Source organism: Colossoma macropomum, unplaced genomic scaffold, assembly GCF_904425465.1.
Source record: "Colossoma macropomum unplaced genomic scaffold, Colossoma_macropomum, whole genome shotgun sequence".
Taxonomy (NCBI): domain Eukaryota; kingdom Metazoa; phylum Chordata; class Actinopteri; order Characiformes; family Serrasalmidae; genus Colossoma; species Colossoma macropomum.
In genome coordinates, this window is record NW_023494793.1 from 21,833,728 (window position 1) to 21,846,104 (window position 12,377).

At 40.6% G+C, this 12,377-nt stretch overlaps 2 protein-coding genes across 2 annotated transcripts; both read right to left on the reverse strand.

Moving 5' to 3' along the window:
• Positions 1-24: 24 nt before the first annotated feature.
• es1 (ES1 protein, mitochondrial) lies at positions 25-2,884 on the reverse strand. The gene is made up of 7 exons (XM_036578817.1): positions 2,768-2,884; positions 2,518-2,570; positions 2,182-2,295; positions 1,623-1,754; positions 818-910; positions 445-610; positions 25-164 (listed from the first exon to the last, which is right to left on the reverse strand). Exons 1-7 carry the CDS (start codon positions 2,882-2,884, stop codon positions 30-32), a joined length of 810 nt encoding a protein of 269 aa, XP_036434710.1. The 3' UTR covers positions 25-29.
• Positions 2,885-4,944: 2,060 nt separating this feature from the next.
• On the reverse strand, positions 4,945-7,405 carry LOC118814066 (coiled-coil domain-containing protein 74A). Its single transcript, XM_036579730.1, has 7 exons — positions 6,655-7,405; positions 6,460-6,507; positions 6,317-6,368; positions 6,021-6,201; positions 5,318-5,421; positions 5,171-5,221; positions 4,945-5,083 (listed from the first exon to the last, which is right to left on the reverse strand). The coding sequence occupies exons 1-7, from the start codon at positions 6,944-6,946 to the stop codon at positions 4,945-4,947; spliced, it is 867 nt and encodes a 288-aa protein (XP_036435623.1). The 5' UTR covers positions 6,947-7,405.
• Positions 7,406-12,377: the final 4,972 nt, after the last annotated feature.

The following is a 12,377-nucleotide window of genomic DNA, read 5'->3' on the forward strand; positions in this document are numbered from 1 at the left end:
TAAGCCTTCCACTGCGTTCCTCACAGGACTCACTTTGAGGTCATGCGCATGACATGCTTGACCATGTTTCCAATGCCGTCAAAAATGTAGTGGTAGTGGTAATCTGTCTCCCACATGAAGGTTGGAGTGCTGACCACCTTGTTCTTCTCGTCCACATGGGCCTCGTAGAAGAGAGAGTTAAGGAAGACAAAAGATTTGTGGCTGAGAAATGAAAACACCATGCAGCAAATGCAGTTTATCACCTACTATCTGTTCACTCTTGGATAATATTATGGGTAATAGTTAATATTAGGCAATAGGTTAATTATACCAATAATAATTTATACTAATATTATGAATGTACATCCAGAAACTTCCATCTGTTCTTACCACAAACTAGTATTATTATCCCTTAAATAACCCTTCATTACCCCCATATTGTGTCCTATGTTTCAGTCAGGATATGTAAGGCTCGCGGATGTTGTGACGAGCTCCCATGCTCTTGACGGCCTGCACCATGTTGGTGTTGGGCCAGCGGCCCCAGCGACTGCTCTCATCCCGCTCATAACCCATGGTAACCTCCAGATTTGGCAGCACCCGGCAGGCCAGCAGAGGAGACATGCTGGACAAACTGTGAGAGAGAAAAAAGGGGAGAAAATAGCTCAAATACATGGTCTGGACAGCTAATATAATTCTTGGTTTGCTTTTGACTAATGAAGGAGTGGAAACTGAGAACTTTAACAGTGGTACATTTTCAGCATTTTCAATCTCATCCCAGAACTCAGGATTCAGTTTACTTCATCACTTAAACATTCAAGCATTGAGCATCCAGTTTTACCCAATCGGTTTGCGAGAACGGTGGAATTCCTTCAGCACCCTCTCTACATCGTTGTGAAGCTTGCAGTCCTTTCCATCCTTGTTAAAGCTGGACCTGCTCAGACATCAAATGAAAGGGCTTAAAATTAATCAGATCCAGAGACGACACCACATTTGATGACACATGATGCTGCAGATAATAAAGACCACACCAAAGTGCTGCCTGAGTTAAGAAGCAACTACTATTAACTCAGTTGACCTACATTTTGAGACTCTGTGACAGTGACCATGTCCTTGTCCAAACTTCAAAAAACGTGAGAAAATTATCTGTCCTATCATTGCTGTAACAGAAAAATGCAGGCTGCCCTTTTCTAGAAAAGAGACTTAGGTAAGTCTTGTATTCGTCTGTATTTACACCAAGGCCTTATCCACGTGTGTTGATACTAATGCCGGCAAAGAAGCTTAGATTCCTAGGAATAGAGGCTAAGGTGACAAAGTTGGATGTTAGAGCAGTCTGATTCGAGGACAAGCAAATTAAAGATGTCGTTGTGTGGGAAGAAGTTGGCTTTTGCCAAGTAGGGTAATGGATTCTTTTTCAAGACATTCCTTCTACACGTCCCTCACCATGAAAAGCCTTCTCTGTGTTTACATTCATGACTGTTGTCTGAGTGCAGTTTACATGTTTTGTCTGAATGCAGTTTATATGTTTTGTCTGATTGCAGTTTATATGTTTTGTCTGAATGTAGTTTGGATGTTTTGTCTTGTAATAATACATTTTTTCTCTATGTCAACACCCCACTCCCTCTCCCTCTGTCGCTCTTTCTCACAAGTTCTTGACAATGCCGTGGCCTCCAGGGAAGATGACTGCATCAAAGCTGTTGACATCCAGCCTGGAGAGGTCCTGCATCTGCATCATGCCCTGACCGTGGCTGAAGCGGGCAGACTCCACCATCATGTTCCTGCAACACATCCAATAGGACAGCAGTCAGCAGTTAAAACACAGTTTACTTACAAAGATTATCATTTCAGTGACCACCAATTACAGAAGAATTGCTACCATTACGTAGTATTTCTTCTGTACTCCCTGCTGACAAAATAGTACAGACCAGCAAGCATTCCATGCTGATCTAAGCTGGTCTAGTTCCGGTCTGGTGCTGGTTTAGCATCCAATATCCATATCAGCATCCAAAAACAACATATGCTTGTTTTGCAGGTGTCCAGCTATACTGGTATATTCAGCTTTTTCTAGCACAGTTAACTAATCATGATGTTTTGTGGCTGAGTCATGCAACAATTTTTTTAAGTGCTGTCTGAAGATTTCACATGACGAAGGCAGCAAGATGCATTCAGTGAAAGGCAAGAGATAAACCGTTGGCATAGACGCACCTGTTCTCTCCAGAGGAGGGTTGCATCTTCATGTGGTCCATGACATGCATCTGCTGCTGGTTGGGTGCGAAGATCTGAAAGCGTGCGCCATTACGGCTCAAGTGATACATGGTGCTTCGAACAAAACGTACTGTGGTTACATACTGAACCTGACTGCATCCTTTGTATTTCTATTAATGATGCATAATGTGTAATACTTTTAAATTAGTAAAAATATATTTCTAGCCATGATGTACCTTGTGCTGTGCAGTGCCTACAACACTACAATGAAAGGTTATTTCTGTTAGCTAGTCACTTGTGGTATATGTTTGTCATATTTTAGTTAGTCATACTCACTAAGCAGCCTCATGAACATCAGTTCCATCCCACCAGCCACAGCCAGAGAACACCTACCAAGGGTATATCACATTTTTAATCCTGCAGTCCCATTTTTAGTTTTTGTTCATACATTTTTCTGACTCATACACAAGACATCTTCAGTTGCATTCTTATATCTATACATAGCATGTATGTAACTACATGAAGCTACTGTGCTTTATATATTTGAATTACTTGCCACCAGCAGTTATCCATCTAAAGAACTTACCACAGCAACGTTGGTGTTCCCCCAGTTCCCCCAGTCTCCCTGGTGCACCAAGCAAGCAGGCTGGCGGCTCAGCACAGCTGCAGCTTGCTTTAAAAGTAGAGCCCTTGATGCCAACATGGTCAGTTTCTCTGGCTCAAAGCACACAGGTCAATCCAAAGAGTGGTGGGACAGTCAACCCAACAAAGTCCTGCGGACAGACGTAACCCTCTTCTACTCTGGACGAGGTGGAAGTCTTTTATACTGACGCTGCATCTGAGGAGACGTCACTTCCTAAGCTTAAATTCTGAGAAGATAAGATTCTTTGTGGGAGCAAACCTTTTTCCTTTCTTCATCACCTCTCTAATAATACCTGCTTCCATTATCTTATTACCTTAAGTCATTTGGCCACTGGCACCCACACCACAAGCATTGAGATAAGAGACTGGCCATGAACCGTTTTCACCCCTGAACTGGACATGACTGTCTTTACTGTCCGGCACTCTGGACATCAAGGTTATCCTATGGGCAATCCTATAGGCTCTTTAACTACAACAAGCTGATGGGGTTTGAGGGAATGGTAAAAGAAAGACTGCTGCCTGGCCTTGAGGGTGTTTTGAGTACTCCCGTAATGCAGTAACTGGATAATGTAGTAATGTAGTCTCATTTTAAATTTCAGATGTTTGCCAATCACATGTTTACAGGCAAATGTTCTGAATGTTTTGCCTCAGAAAATAATAACAAAATAATGGTGGTAAGTGCGTAATAATCTGAAACAACTTTTCTTAATGATGGAGTGAAGTGGCCCAGAAAACAAGTAAAGAAAAATCTGTGCAGGAATGTCTGAGAGTTGGAGTGAATGTGATAGCTGCCCTCTAAAGCCCATTACTTAAATAAGACTCTTAGTTGCAGTAATACCATGTGTTGTCTACTGGCGCTGAGGGCAGTGATCCAAGAGGCCAAGAAGCTGGCATAAGATATTCTAGAGCAGGATATGCTTAAGTCAGTTGTCTTGATTTTTACAGGTACAAATACAAGGTAGGCAATGTGTTTAAATGCTCTTTTAAGTACACAAAGGTGTTCCTTGATGTTTTGAAAAGGTTTTTCTGTGATTGGTGTTTTGTGTTGCTTCATGTCTAAGAAATTGTTAGCAAAAAACTTAGATTTATTGCTGAAGAAGTAAAAACCTGTAGGGCACCAATCTGTATGAACTTACAATTTTGATTTAAATCAAAAACTTTGCTTTGAAGCTGATTTTTTTCTCATGACTATTACGCACCACTGGTGTAGAGGTCAATGTGTTGTTACAAGAGACTGAATGGTCACTCTGGCTCAAGTGGCTCACAGGCTCTCAGGCCCTGTCCACTCTTACAGCAGTCCTGCTTTAGGAGCCTGACCAGCTTAGCTCATGTCTGGCTTGGGCTTTTGGCTGCCTCTATGGAAAGGATCTTATGTGGTTTGTTGGAGGGAAAAAAAAAACATTTAGTCAACACCAACACCATAAATTCATCTTGTTTATTTCCACAGTTGTTAAACATCAATCTAATCAAATCTACATTCAATTTGTCTTAAGTCTTTTATCGTAATGAGTGGCCTTAAAGTAACTCTTCAGGGTTTTGAGACTGAGCCAGGCTGGAGGTTGCAAGCACACTTCTTTTCCGCATCCAGAATTTCCCCTCTTCTACATGACAGGAAAAAGTTGCTGTATGTAAATTCAAATTCAGGTCTGTCCATTAATAGGTTATAGATTAAAGCATTTATAGCTTATAGATTAAATCACCAAAACACTCTTGAGTCTTGTTCACCGTCCAGGACATTAGACAACATTCCAGGCTCACAGTGATTTTTGTAATTACAAGTCTGTCAAAACATCAGTCCATCAGTGTGGCCTCCTGCTGTATTTAGTGACTTAAAGCCCTAATAAACTGGATCTAGCAACTAAGATGTCAAGGGTCATTTACTATGGCTTACAGGGCATACAGAAAACAAACCAAAGAGATGTCCACTCACATCTAAGGTTCCATTTCATGTAAGGCATGGACATCCCAATGCCTTCAACACCAAAAGTGTCATTATCTACACTGAGAAGCAGAGAACCGCTGAACTCTGAATGATGGCACAGTGCAAGAGATCACACAATTCATAAAAAAGAGGACTGGTTTCTCCAAAAGTGCAGCAGAATCTTTACTGTAACTTCACAGCTAGGAATTGACAGCTCTTCTGAGTCGAGTTTTGTGCACGTCCTGGGCTCGTTTCTGCCTTTCTGTCATGCTGCTGCGCAAACTCTGCCTGATGGCTGGTAGAATCACCCTCTCTCTCACAGAGGTCTGGCTGGGCTGTCTATAACAATAGAGTGATAATATCATAAAGGAGATCTAAATTACAGTCTTAACATTCTATACAAGACATGCACAAAAGTCAACCTACTGTATTTTTGGCAAGGGCCTAAGAGGTAGTTTTGGAAAGTGCTCTCCGCTGCTGGAAGCAAGAAATTAGCAGAACAGTTGTCTATGAGTGATGGGCAGAAATACCATTTAGCAATAATGCTGATCAGGTCAAGAGGGAACAGAGTACCTGGTGCTATCAGAGAGGTATGCCTTTGTTAGAGTGGACACTTCAGGTGATATTTTCTTTTTGTTCAGGACAATGTCTTTAAGCATAGCCTTCACTTGCAACAGCTGAGGAAAGAAAGACAAATATGACCTTCATATACGACACTGCGCTGTAAGCTTCTCATATGGGCATTCTTAAAGAAATACTCCAGCTTTTTTCAAACTAATCTCTATCTGCCTCCATCTGTTGCATATGGCCGATTATCACGGACAATTAATTTGACTTCAACAGAGAAACCACTGACTCAAAACACACATAATGATCAATGAACAGCTGCTGAATTCCCATCAGCAAATTGCTTTTTGTATTGTGCTTCTCTCGTGCTCAAAAGTTGGATAAAACTTCACAAACAATAGCCTTGGTAAGGTGTTCTCTCACATCTGCCTCGTCCTAGCACTGAATATAACAGTTGTAGCTTGGAGTTCACCTTCACATACTGCATTTTAAATGCTTATTTACTGAATTCACTGAAAACTGCCCAAGAGTTTTCCATTATAAATGACTGCAACATCAATAGATTTTCTGTTTTTCTAAGTACGAAAATATGTCAAAATTATTGCCTGTGGTAATAGCAAGTATGATACACACACAAAATACTATAATATTCCTCAATAGCCAAGCAGGAGTAATATATTGTAAGAATCAATGGAAAGGAATTCTGTACCTCCTGAGACTGTAAGGTGTTGGTGTTGTAGAGCTGCCGGATAATGGCCTCACACTCCTGCAGGGTTGGGGTGCGTGGAGGCCTGGACTGGCCACTGTGGATCTTCAGAGGAAGCAGAGATGTGATGATGCCCCCATATTGTTCGACGTTATGGTTTGCAGTGTCCAGCTTCTCTTGAGAGCTTAAGTAGGCGAAGGCAAGCAAGAGAAAATGTGTTTGGTCACCCAGAGAGTCAGTTTATGGGAGCTTCCTAAGAAGGTACAGTACCCGTGCAGTATGTAACAGGGAATAGTTACCTGATAAACCCAGTCTGAGAGTGCTTTTCATGTAAACCTCCAGCATTGGAATCTGATAAGAAAGACCCTATTTAATGCATTGTTATAGAATGATATTTAAGTTCTTTCAAACTTAGAAAACTTAGCACGTGTTCAAATGCTACCTCTTGGAGGATAAGGATGAGAGTCCATGATCAGCCGATACTGTAACTCTGTAAAGGAGGAACTTATTCATGAACAGTGCAAGTGTGCCACCTGCAGTACCAGCATTTAAACAGACTCCCATTTTTCAGTGTGCCTTTTTTGTGATACACTGCTTAACAAATGGACCAATAAAGTCCAATAATGGTTGTGCCTACCTTTGTTGGTGCGTTTCAGGCTTTCGATTTCTTCATGCAGCTTCTCCAGTGTGCTTTTATGTGTTTGCTGGAGGAACAAGATATCTTTCTCCAGAGAGGCCACACGTGCCCCATCCATCACTGCCTTGCTCTGGCTTATCTTTTGGCCGTCCCTGTCCGAAGCAGGGCCTTCATGTACACAGTCAGAGGGAAAGAGTCGTGGGTAACGGGCCCTGTCCAGTATCCCTACCCTGCTCCAGCTGGGCAGATTCCGCAGAGGTGGAAGGCTGCTGGTGGACATAACGTTACTCATAATGATATGCTACTAAAAACCTAAACGACGAAATAACTGCTGCCTCTACTTTCAGCTCTACCCTTCATATGCTTCACAGATGCATGTTGCTGTGCCGACCCTAAAGGAAGTTCTGTGGAGCACATTTTATACTTTTAAGACAGAAAACAGCTTCTTTGGAAAGTCAGCAGGTCCGTGGCTACAACGTTAATATATACAGACCTAACTATGCTAACCTAGCTAACTATCGTCAACGTTTGCTGCTTTAACATGGGCTGTTAGGCTAAGCTAGCTCTGTAGAAACAGTACCTCTGTAAGTCTATCCTAGTATCCTTGCGGAACACATCTCGACGACCGCCGTACAAGCTAAAAGCATTAGCTTGTACTCAGCAAACGCATACTGCATTTTAAACAGAACTGAACCAAAAGACTGTAAATGAACGAAACAGCAAACACACAGCGGTTACTCGCCGCGGTTCTCACGGTGACTCAAGCGCTGCTATGGCAACAGTCAACCCGCACACGAAGGGCAGCAGGGAGGCGAGAAGTGGAGGTGCTGAGGGGCTGCAGCACCCCGATTAATAATTTGAGAGCAGCATAGAGCTATATCTGGTTGTTTTAGAACGAAGTTGTACTTTTATATTTTTATTTTTAGATTTTTTTTAACTGCAGTGGTCGTGCACCGTTTAAGTAAGGGCAGTCTTTTCATTACAGTGAGCTGAAAACTGCTGTCCGCTTTAGGGGCGCGTAGCTAAAACACTAAAACACACGCAGGTAGAGGTGCATAGAAAGGCTATGCAGCTTTACAGACCAGTTCAGAGTCCCAAAGCAGCCTAATACTGAAATATTTGATTTTAACTAAAAAGAGTTATCTAACGTGATAAATGATGCATGTCAACCGCTACATCTCCCGCTCTGTGTGCGTTTCAGTGTTAAATCTCGCCGCGTGGCTGTGGGCGTGACAGAATTCGTTACCGCAGCACATATCAACAATCTGATTGGTCACCACTCAGCTCATTTGCATTAAGCTCGTCCAGAACGAGAGAGCAGAGCTTCAGTGGTTTGATGTGTCAGTTAGATGTACATAATCTCGCCTCGTTATAGCGCTGTATGACACATTCTGATGTAAACTAAAAAAGCCAAAAAAAATCAAATGTAAAAATTATTTTGCATGATGTCATCGGTCACGTCACATACATGCTGTTTAAAATTTCGGCACCCCCAACTTAAAACACCTTCCCTCATCCCTGTTAACTTGTGCTTGGAAAATTTGTTCAGATTATTATTGCTTTTTCTCCACTTGAAAAACAACCGCAGACTTTCAGTTCATGGCGTGACCCCACGATGTTAAAGTATCCCGGTGACTTTTAAAGGGGAACTCTTTTTTCTACACAATTAAACGGTTGAGATGTAAACAAAGTTCAAAGTGGTTTGATGTGAAATGCTCTGTTCTAGAGAAACGTACCGAGTCAGAATTGTTCACAGTGGTGGTGATGGGAACCAGACATCCAGCTCTTAAAGCTCCCTCACAGAAAGTTATTACATGAAATGGGTAGATATACGTTTCCTAATGTCTGAAAATTTGTTTTATAATAGTTTTGTGATAAAGCTTTGGCTAATGTATTTTAATCCATTTATTTTAATCCATTCATGGCAGAGAGGTACATGCAAAGCTTTGTGAGGCAAAATTGTCCCCAAAGAAAACTTTTTTCAGATTTATGACTATTTTACCATCATTAACATTACATATAAAAACACAGAAGATAAGTGTAGGTTCACCCCTGGTTCCTGTCACCATCACTGTAAAGAAATCTGAGTCTGTTTCTTTACAATGAACCATTTCACATCAAATCACTCTGAATGACTGTTTACATCTCAAGAAATGAATTATTCAGAACATTTGAAAAAAAATGGTGGAATTCCCCTTTGACATCCTCTTTACAAAACCTACAGCTGCTGCACAAACGTAGCAGAGAAGGAGGATAATCTGGTTAGCGCTCTTACTGCCATCGGGTTGGTTGTTGTTCAAAGTAAGCGCGTCATGCAATGTGACACTGGATTAGAAATGCTTTATTGGCAGGATTTCCAGCGATGTGGTGATGTGCTAATCTGTGACCCGCTGGAGGGAGGTCTCCACAGCTGGAATACTGTTACAATCCCACAGGTCATCTCACATTGGAATAGGTTTGTTGAAAATCTATGTTGGAGGAAAGTACTGTAGCAGTCACCGCTATTAGAAGAGACACAAATTGTTGTGCTTTATTAACAGGCTGTAGTTGGCCACAGCCACATCATACATAAAGACAACTTTGCTCTAAAAGTTTGCTTTAGCCCAAACTTACATCTGCCTCTCTCAGCGCTCAGCTTTTTCTTTCCCTGTTCTTCCTGTCTACATACAAACACACAGCCACCAGGCTAGCCCTGCCTTAGAAATAAACCCAGAAAATAACTGCTGTAGAACAAATGATCAGAATTATTTTCCCCTCGCTACAAGCTTTATTCAAAGTAAAACAGATAATGACACCAAAAGTACTTTTTGAAGGTCCAGAAGAAACAGTTACTGCAGTCAAGCTGGTTTTATATTTGAGATTCAACACACATTCTCATTTCACAGAACACAAGCTCAGGACTACATTATTTCATTTTACTTTAATTTGTCCTCAGCACATTTCCCCAAACTGAATAGTGCATTAATCGGATCTTCAGGTACAAAAGAGTATGTCCTTGTGAATAAACAGCACCCCCTGCAGAGGATGTCTAGTCTGGCAGCCTTTGGCACAATCCCATTTCTTATTTTCACTCCTACCCCTTGTGTTTGAGTGTCACCTTACCCCTTGGAGTTACAAGGGGTAGTGGTTGAAATCTTCTTCTACAAAATGGGACAACCCTCAAATAAAAAAGAACATTACTTCATTCAACAGGCTATTAGCGGTGCTCTGTAGGCGACCCTGCCAAGTGACTAACATTGACAGAATCATTCATGTGGCATGAGGTCAAATGGTGAGAGTTTAATAGATTTATTCGACAATTAAAATCATTATCAAATAAATTACCTCACTATTTAACAAATTAAGTCTTGCAGTATAAAGAGAATAAATATTTCTGGGTTGGTTTGACCTCATGAGGTCAATGAGATAATTTAATAGATTTGTTCTTTTATTTTTTTAATATAAAAAATGTTTAAAAATGGCAGATAGAAGGAGAGAATAATATATAAATATTTATTTCAAAGGTGGTTTCACACCATGATGTCAAGGTTTAAATGAACATTATTATGTTCATTTAACTATATTTGCTGTATAGAAGAGTATTATGTAACTATATATAATGAAAACTGTGGAAATAACACCATGAAAATTGGCTAAAGTTAATACTGTGAGGCAAAAGACTGATTCTGTGTGTGTTTAATTGGAGTTTGTTGAAATATTGACGCCGATCAATTCTTACTGTAATTGTGTGATGGTCTCTAACACCACAGCCTGACTTGCGAGCAGAAATGAGCATCTGTCCATTATCACATCAATCTAATACATCAAATCCATCAGACACTTTCAGGGAGCTGTTAGCTACCTCTGCACAGGACAAATAAAATGGCCTGTATCTACAGATTTATTTTGTTTACACACAAATAAAAAAAAATCATTGTGCGTTCAATTAAAAGGAAACATGAGCACAAGTAAAAGAAAGCGAGAGAACAAATTAAGAAATCATGATCACGAATAAAAGAAAACGTGTGCATCATTAAAAGAAAACGAGAGAATGAACTGTTCATTGTGACCACGAATAAAAGATTTTTTGCGTATTGCAAAATGTTCACTCAAATTAATTTTTATTTTTACTTATATAGTAAATATAAATATCAGTTTGAGTTTTTTCCAGACGCGTGAAGGGGGTGCTTTCAGAACATTGTTCTGTGCCACTCTGCTCTGTTTCGTCAGCCATAAATGGACTCCTAAACTAACGCTTCCGCGTTCTTCTTAGTGCTGCTTTTGCGTTTTTCTTAGTTTTTCCAAGGCAGCACTCACTTCAGCTTCATGTAACTGCTGCAGAAGCAATATCAAAACATGACTGTAGTGTACCATAGAGCACTGAGCTGCAGCGTCCATATTTTAGTCTCTGTGTACTGTCACAACAAATAGTGAGAATATGAAGTGGATGGAAGCACTGATTTAACTTTAAACAGAGCTGAAATGCTGTACTGGTGGTGTAGCCCTGTTTACACCTGCAGCTGCTGACATGAAACAGTCTGTGTCTTTGTACGCCAGTGAGTTTCAAAATATCTGTGTTACAAAATGAAAGCAGAACTTATATGTAGTGTGAATTTTGACAGACAGATATTTAGCTAGCTATGCTAGCTGGAAGCCATTGCTAACTGTAGCTTTATTCCCAAACAAGGGAGCTTTCATAGACCACTGTAGTTGTGTGTCATTCTGTAGTCTGCGTAATGCCAATATTAGGAACTCTGGGTCTAAGCTCCATTTCTCTATGGCCAGAATGAATCGGGTTAAAAAAATAAATAAACACTCCCTGTGTTAAATAAAAGTGTTCAGAACCCGTTACTTTTTATCCTGTGTACATTTTTCTCCCAAATAACATTACAAGGCCATTAAAGAGTCTTAATACTAATATTGCTACATGCAAGCTAATACTACTGTGCATCAATTTGATGTCACTAAGCTACTCCTGTTCCACCTTAAATAGTGCAGCAGTTGTGATTAGCTATCATAAACATTAGCAAACAGGACAAACCAATATTGACCTGTTGGTTCTGTGAAACAGCAAAAATAAGTTAGTTAGCTGTCAAGCGGAAATAGAGCAACCTGCTCTATTTCATATTTCAACTCTTTAACGACCTCGTAATTCAGAGGATCCAGTGATATAGACCAATGTAGTCGTGCGTCATTCTGCAGTCCTTGTTATGCCCATATTAGGAACTCTGGGTCTAAGCCCCATTTCTCTATGGCCAGAATGAATAGGGTTTTCGAAAAATCGCCTCTGTCTCACCCTGTGTTAAATAAAAATGTTCAGAACCCGATACGTTTTGTCCTGTGTACAATTTTCTCCCGAATACCACTGGATCCTCCGAATTACGAGGTCGTAAAGAGCTATAACACTAATATTGCTACATGAGAGCTAAAGTTACTGCGCATCAATTTGATGTCACTAAGCTACACGAAACTAAGACGGGCTGTGGCGGTGCTCTGATGAGCTGTGCTACCTTACAGAAATCTTCTACAGTAGCGCATATTTACGGGTATACCCGTAAATAAAACCACTGGTGGGATATTTTGCTAGGCTAAAACTCCTTATCAGAAGTACTACCCGTGTTAAAACTACGAGGCTGAATTTAGCTTCTTTTGTCGCCGCTTCTTGTTTGAATGTTCAAACATTAGCAGGCAAGACAAAATACTAACCTGTCGATCTGTGAAACAGCAAAAAAAAGTTAAGGTTA

Coding starts and splice junctions, on each gene's coding strand:
- es1 (XM_036578817.1), bottom strand. CDS start 2,884: ATGTTGGCATCAAGGGCTCTACTTTTAAAGCAAGCTGCAGCTGTGCTG. Junction 2,296..2,517: donor GATGTTCATGAGGCTGCTTA/GTGAGTATGACT, acceptor TTTTGTTCGAAG/CACCATGTATCACTTGAGCC. Junction 911..1,622: donor CACGGCATTGTCAAGAACTT/GTGAGAAAGAGC, acceptor ATGTCTGAGCAG/GTCCAGCTTTAACAAGGATG.
- LOC118814066 (XM_036579730.1), bottom strand. CDS start 6,946: ATGAGTAACGTTATGTCCACCAGCAGCCTTCCACCTCTGCGGAATCTG. Junction 6,202..6,316: donor TCTCAGACTGGGTTTATCAG/GTAACTATTCCC, acceptor CGCCTACTTAAG/CTCTCAAGAGAAGCTGGACA. Junction 5,222..5,317: donor TACCTCTCTGATAGCACCAG/GTACTCTGTTCC, acceptor TCTTGCTTCCAG/CAGCGGAGAGCACTTTCCAA.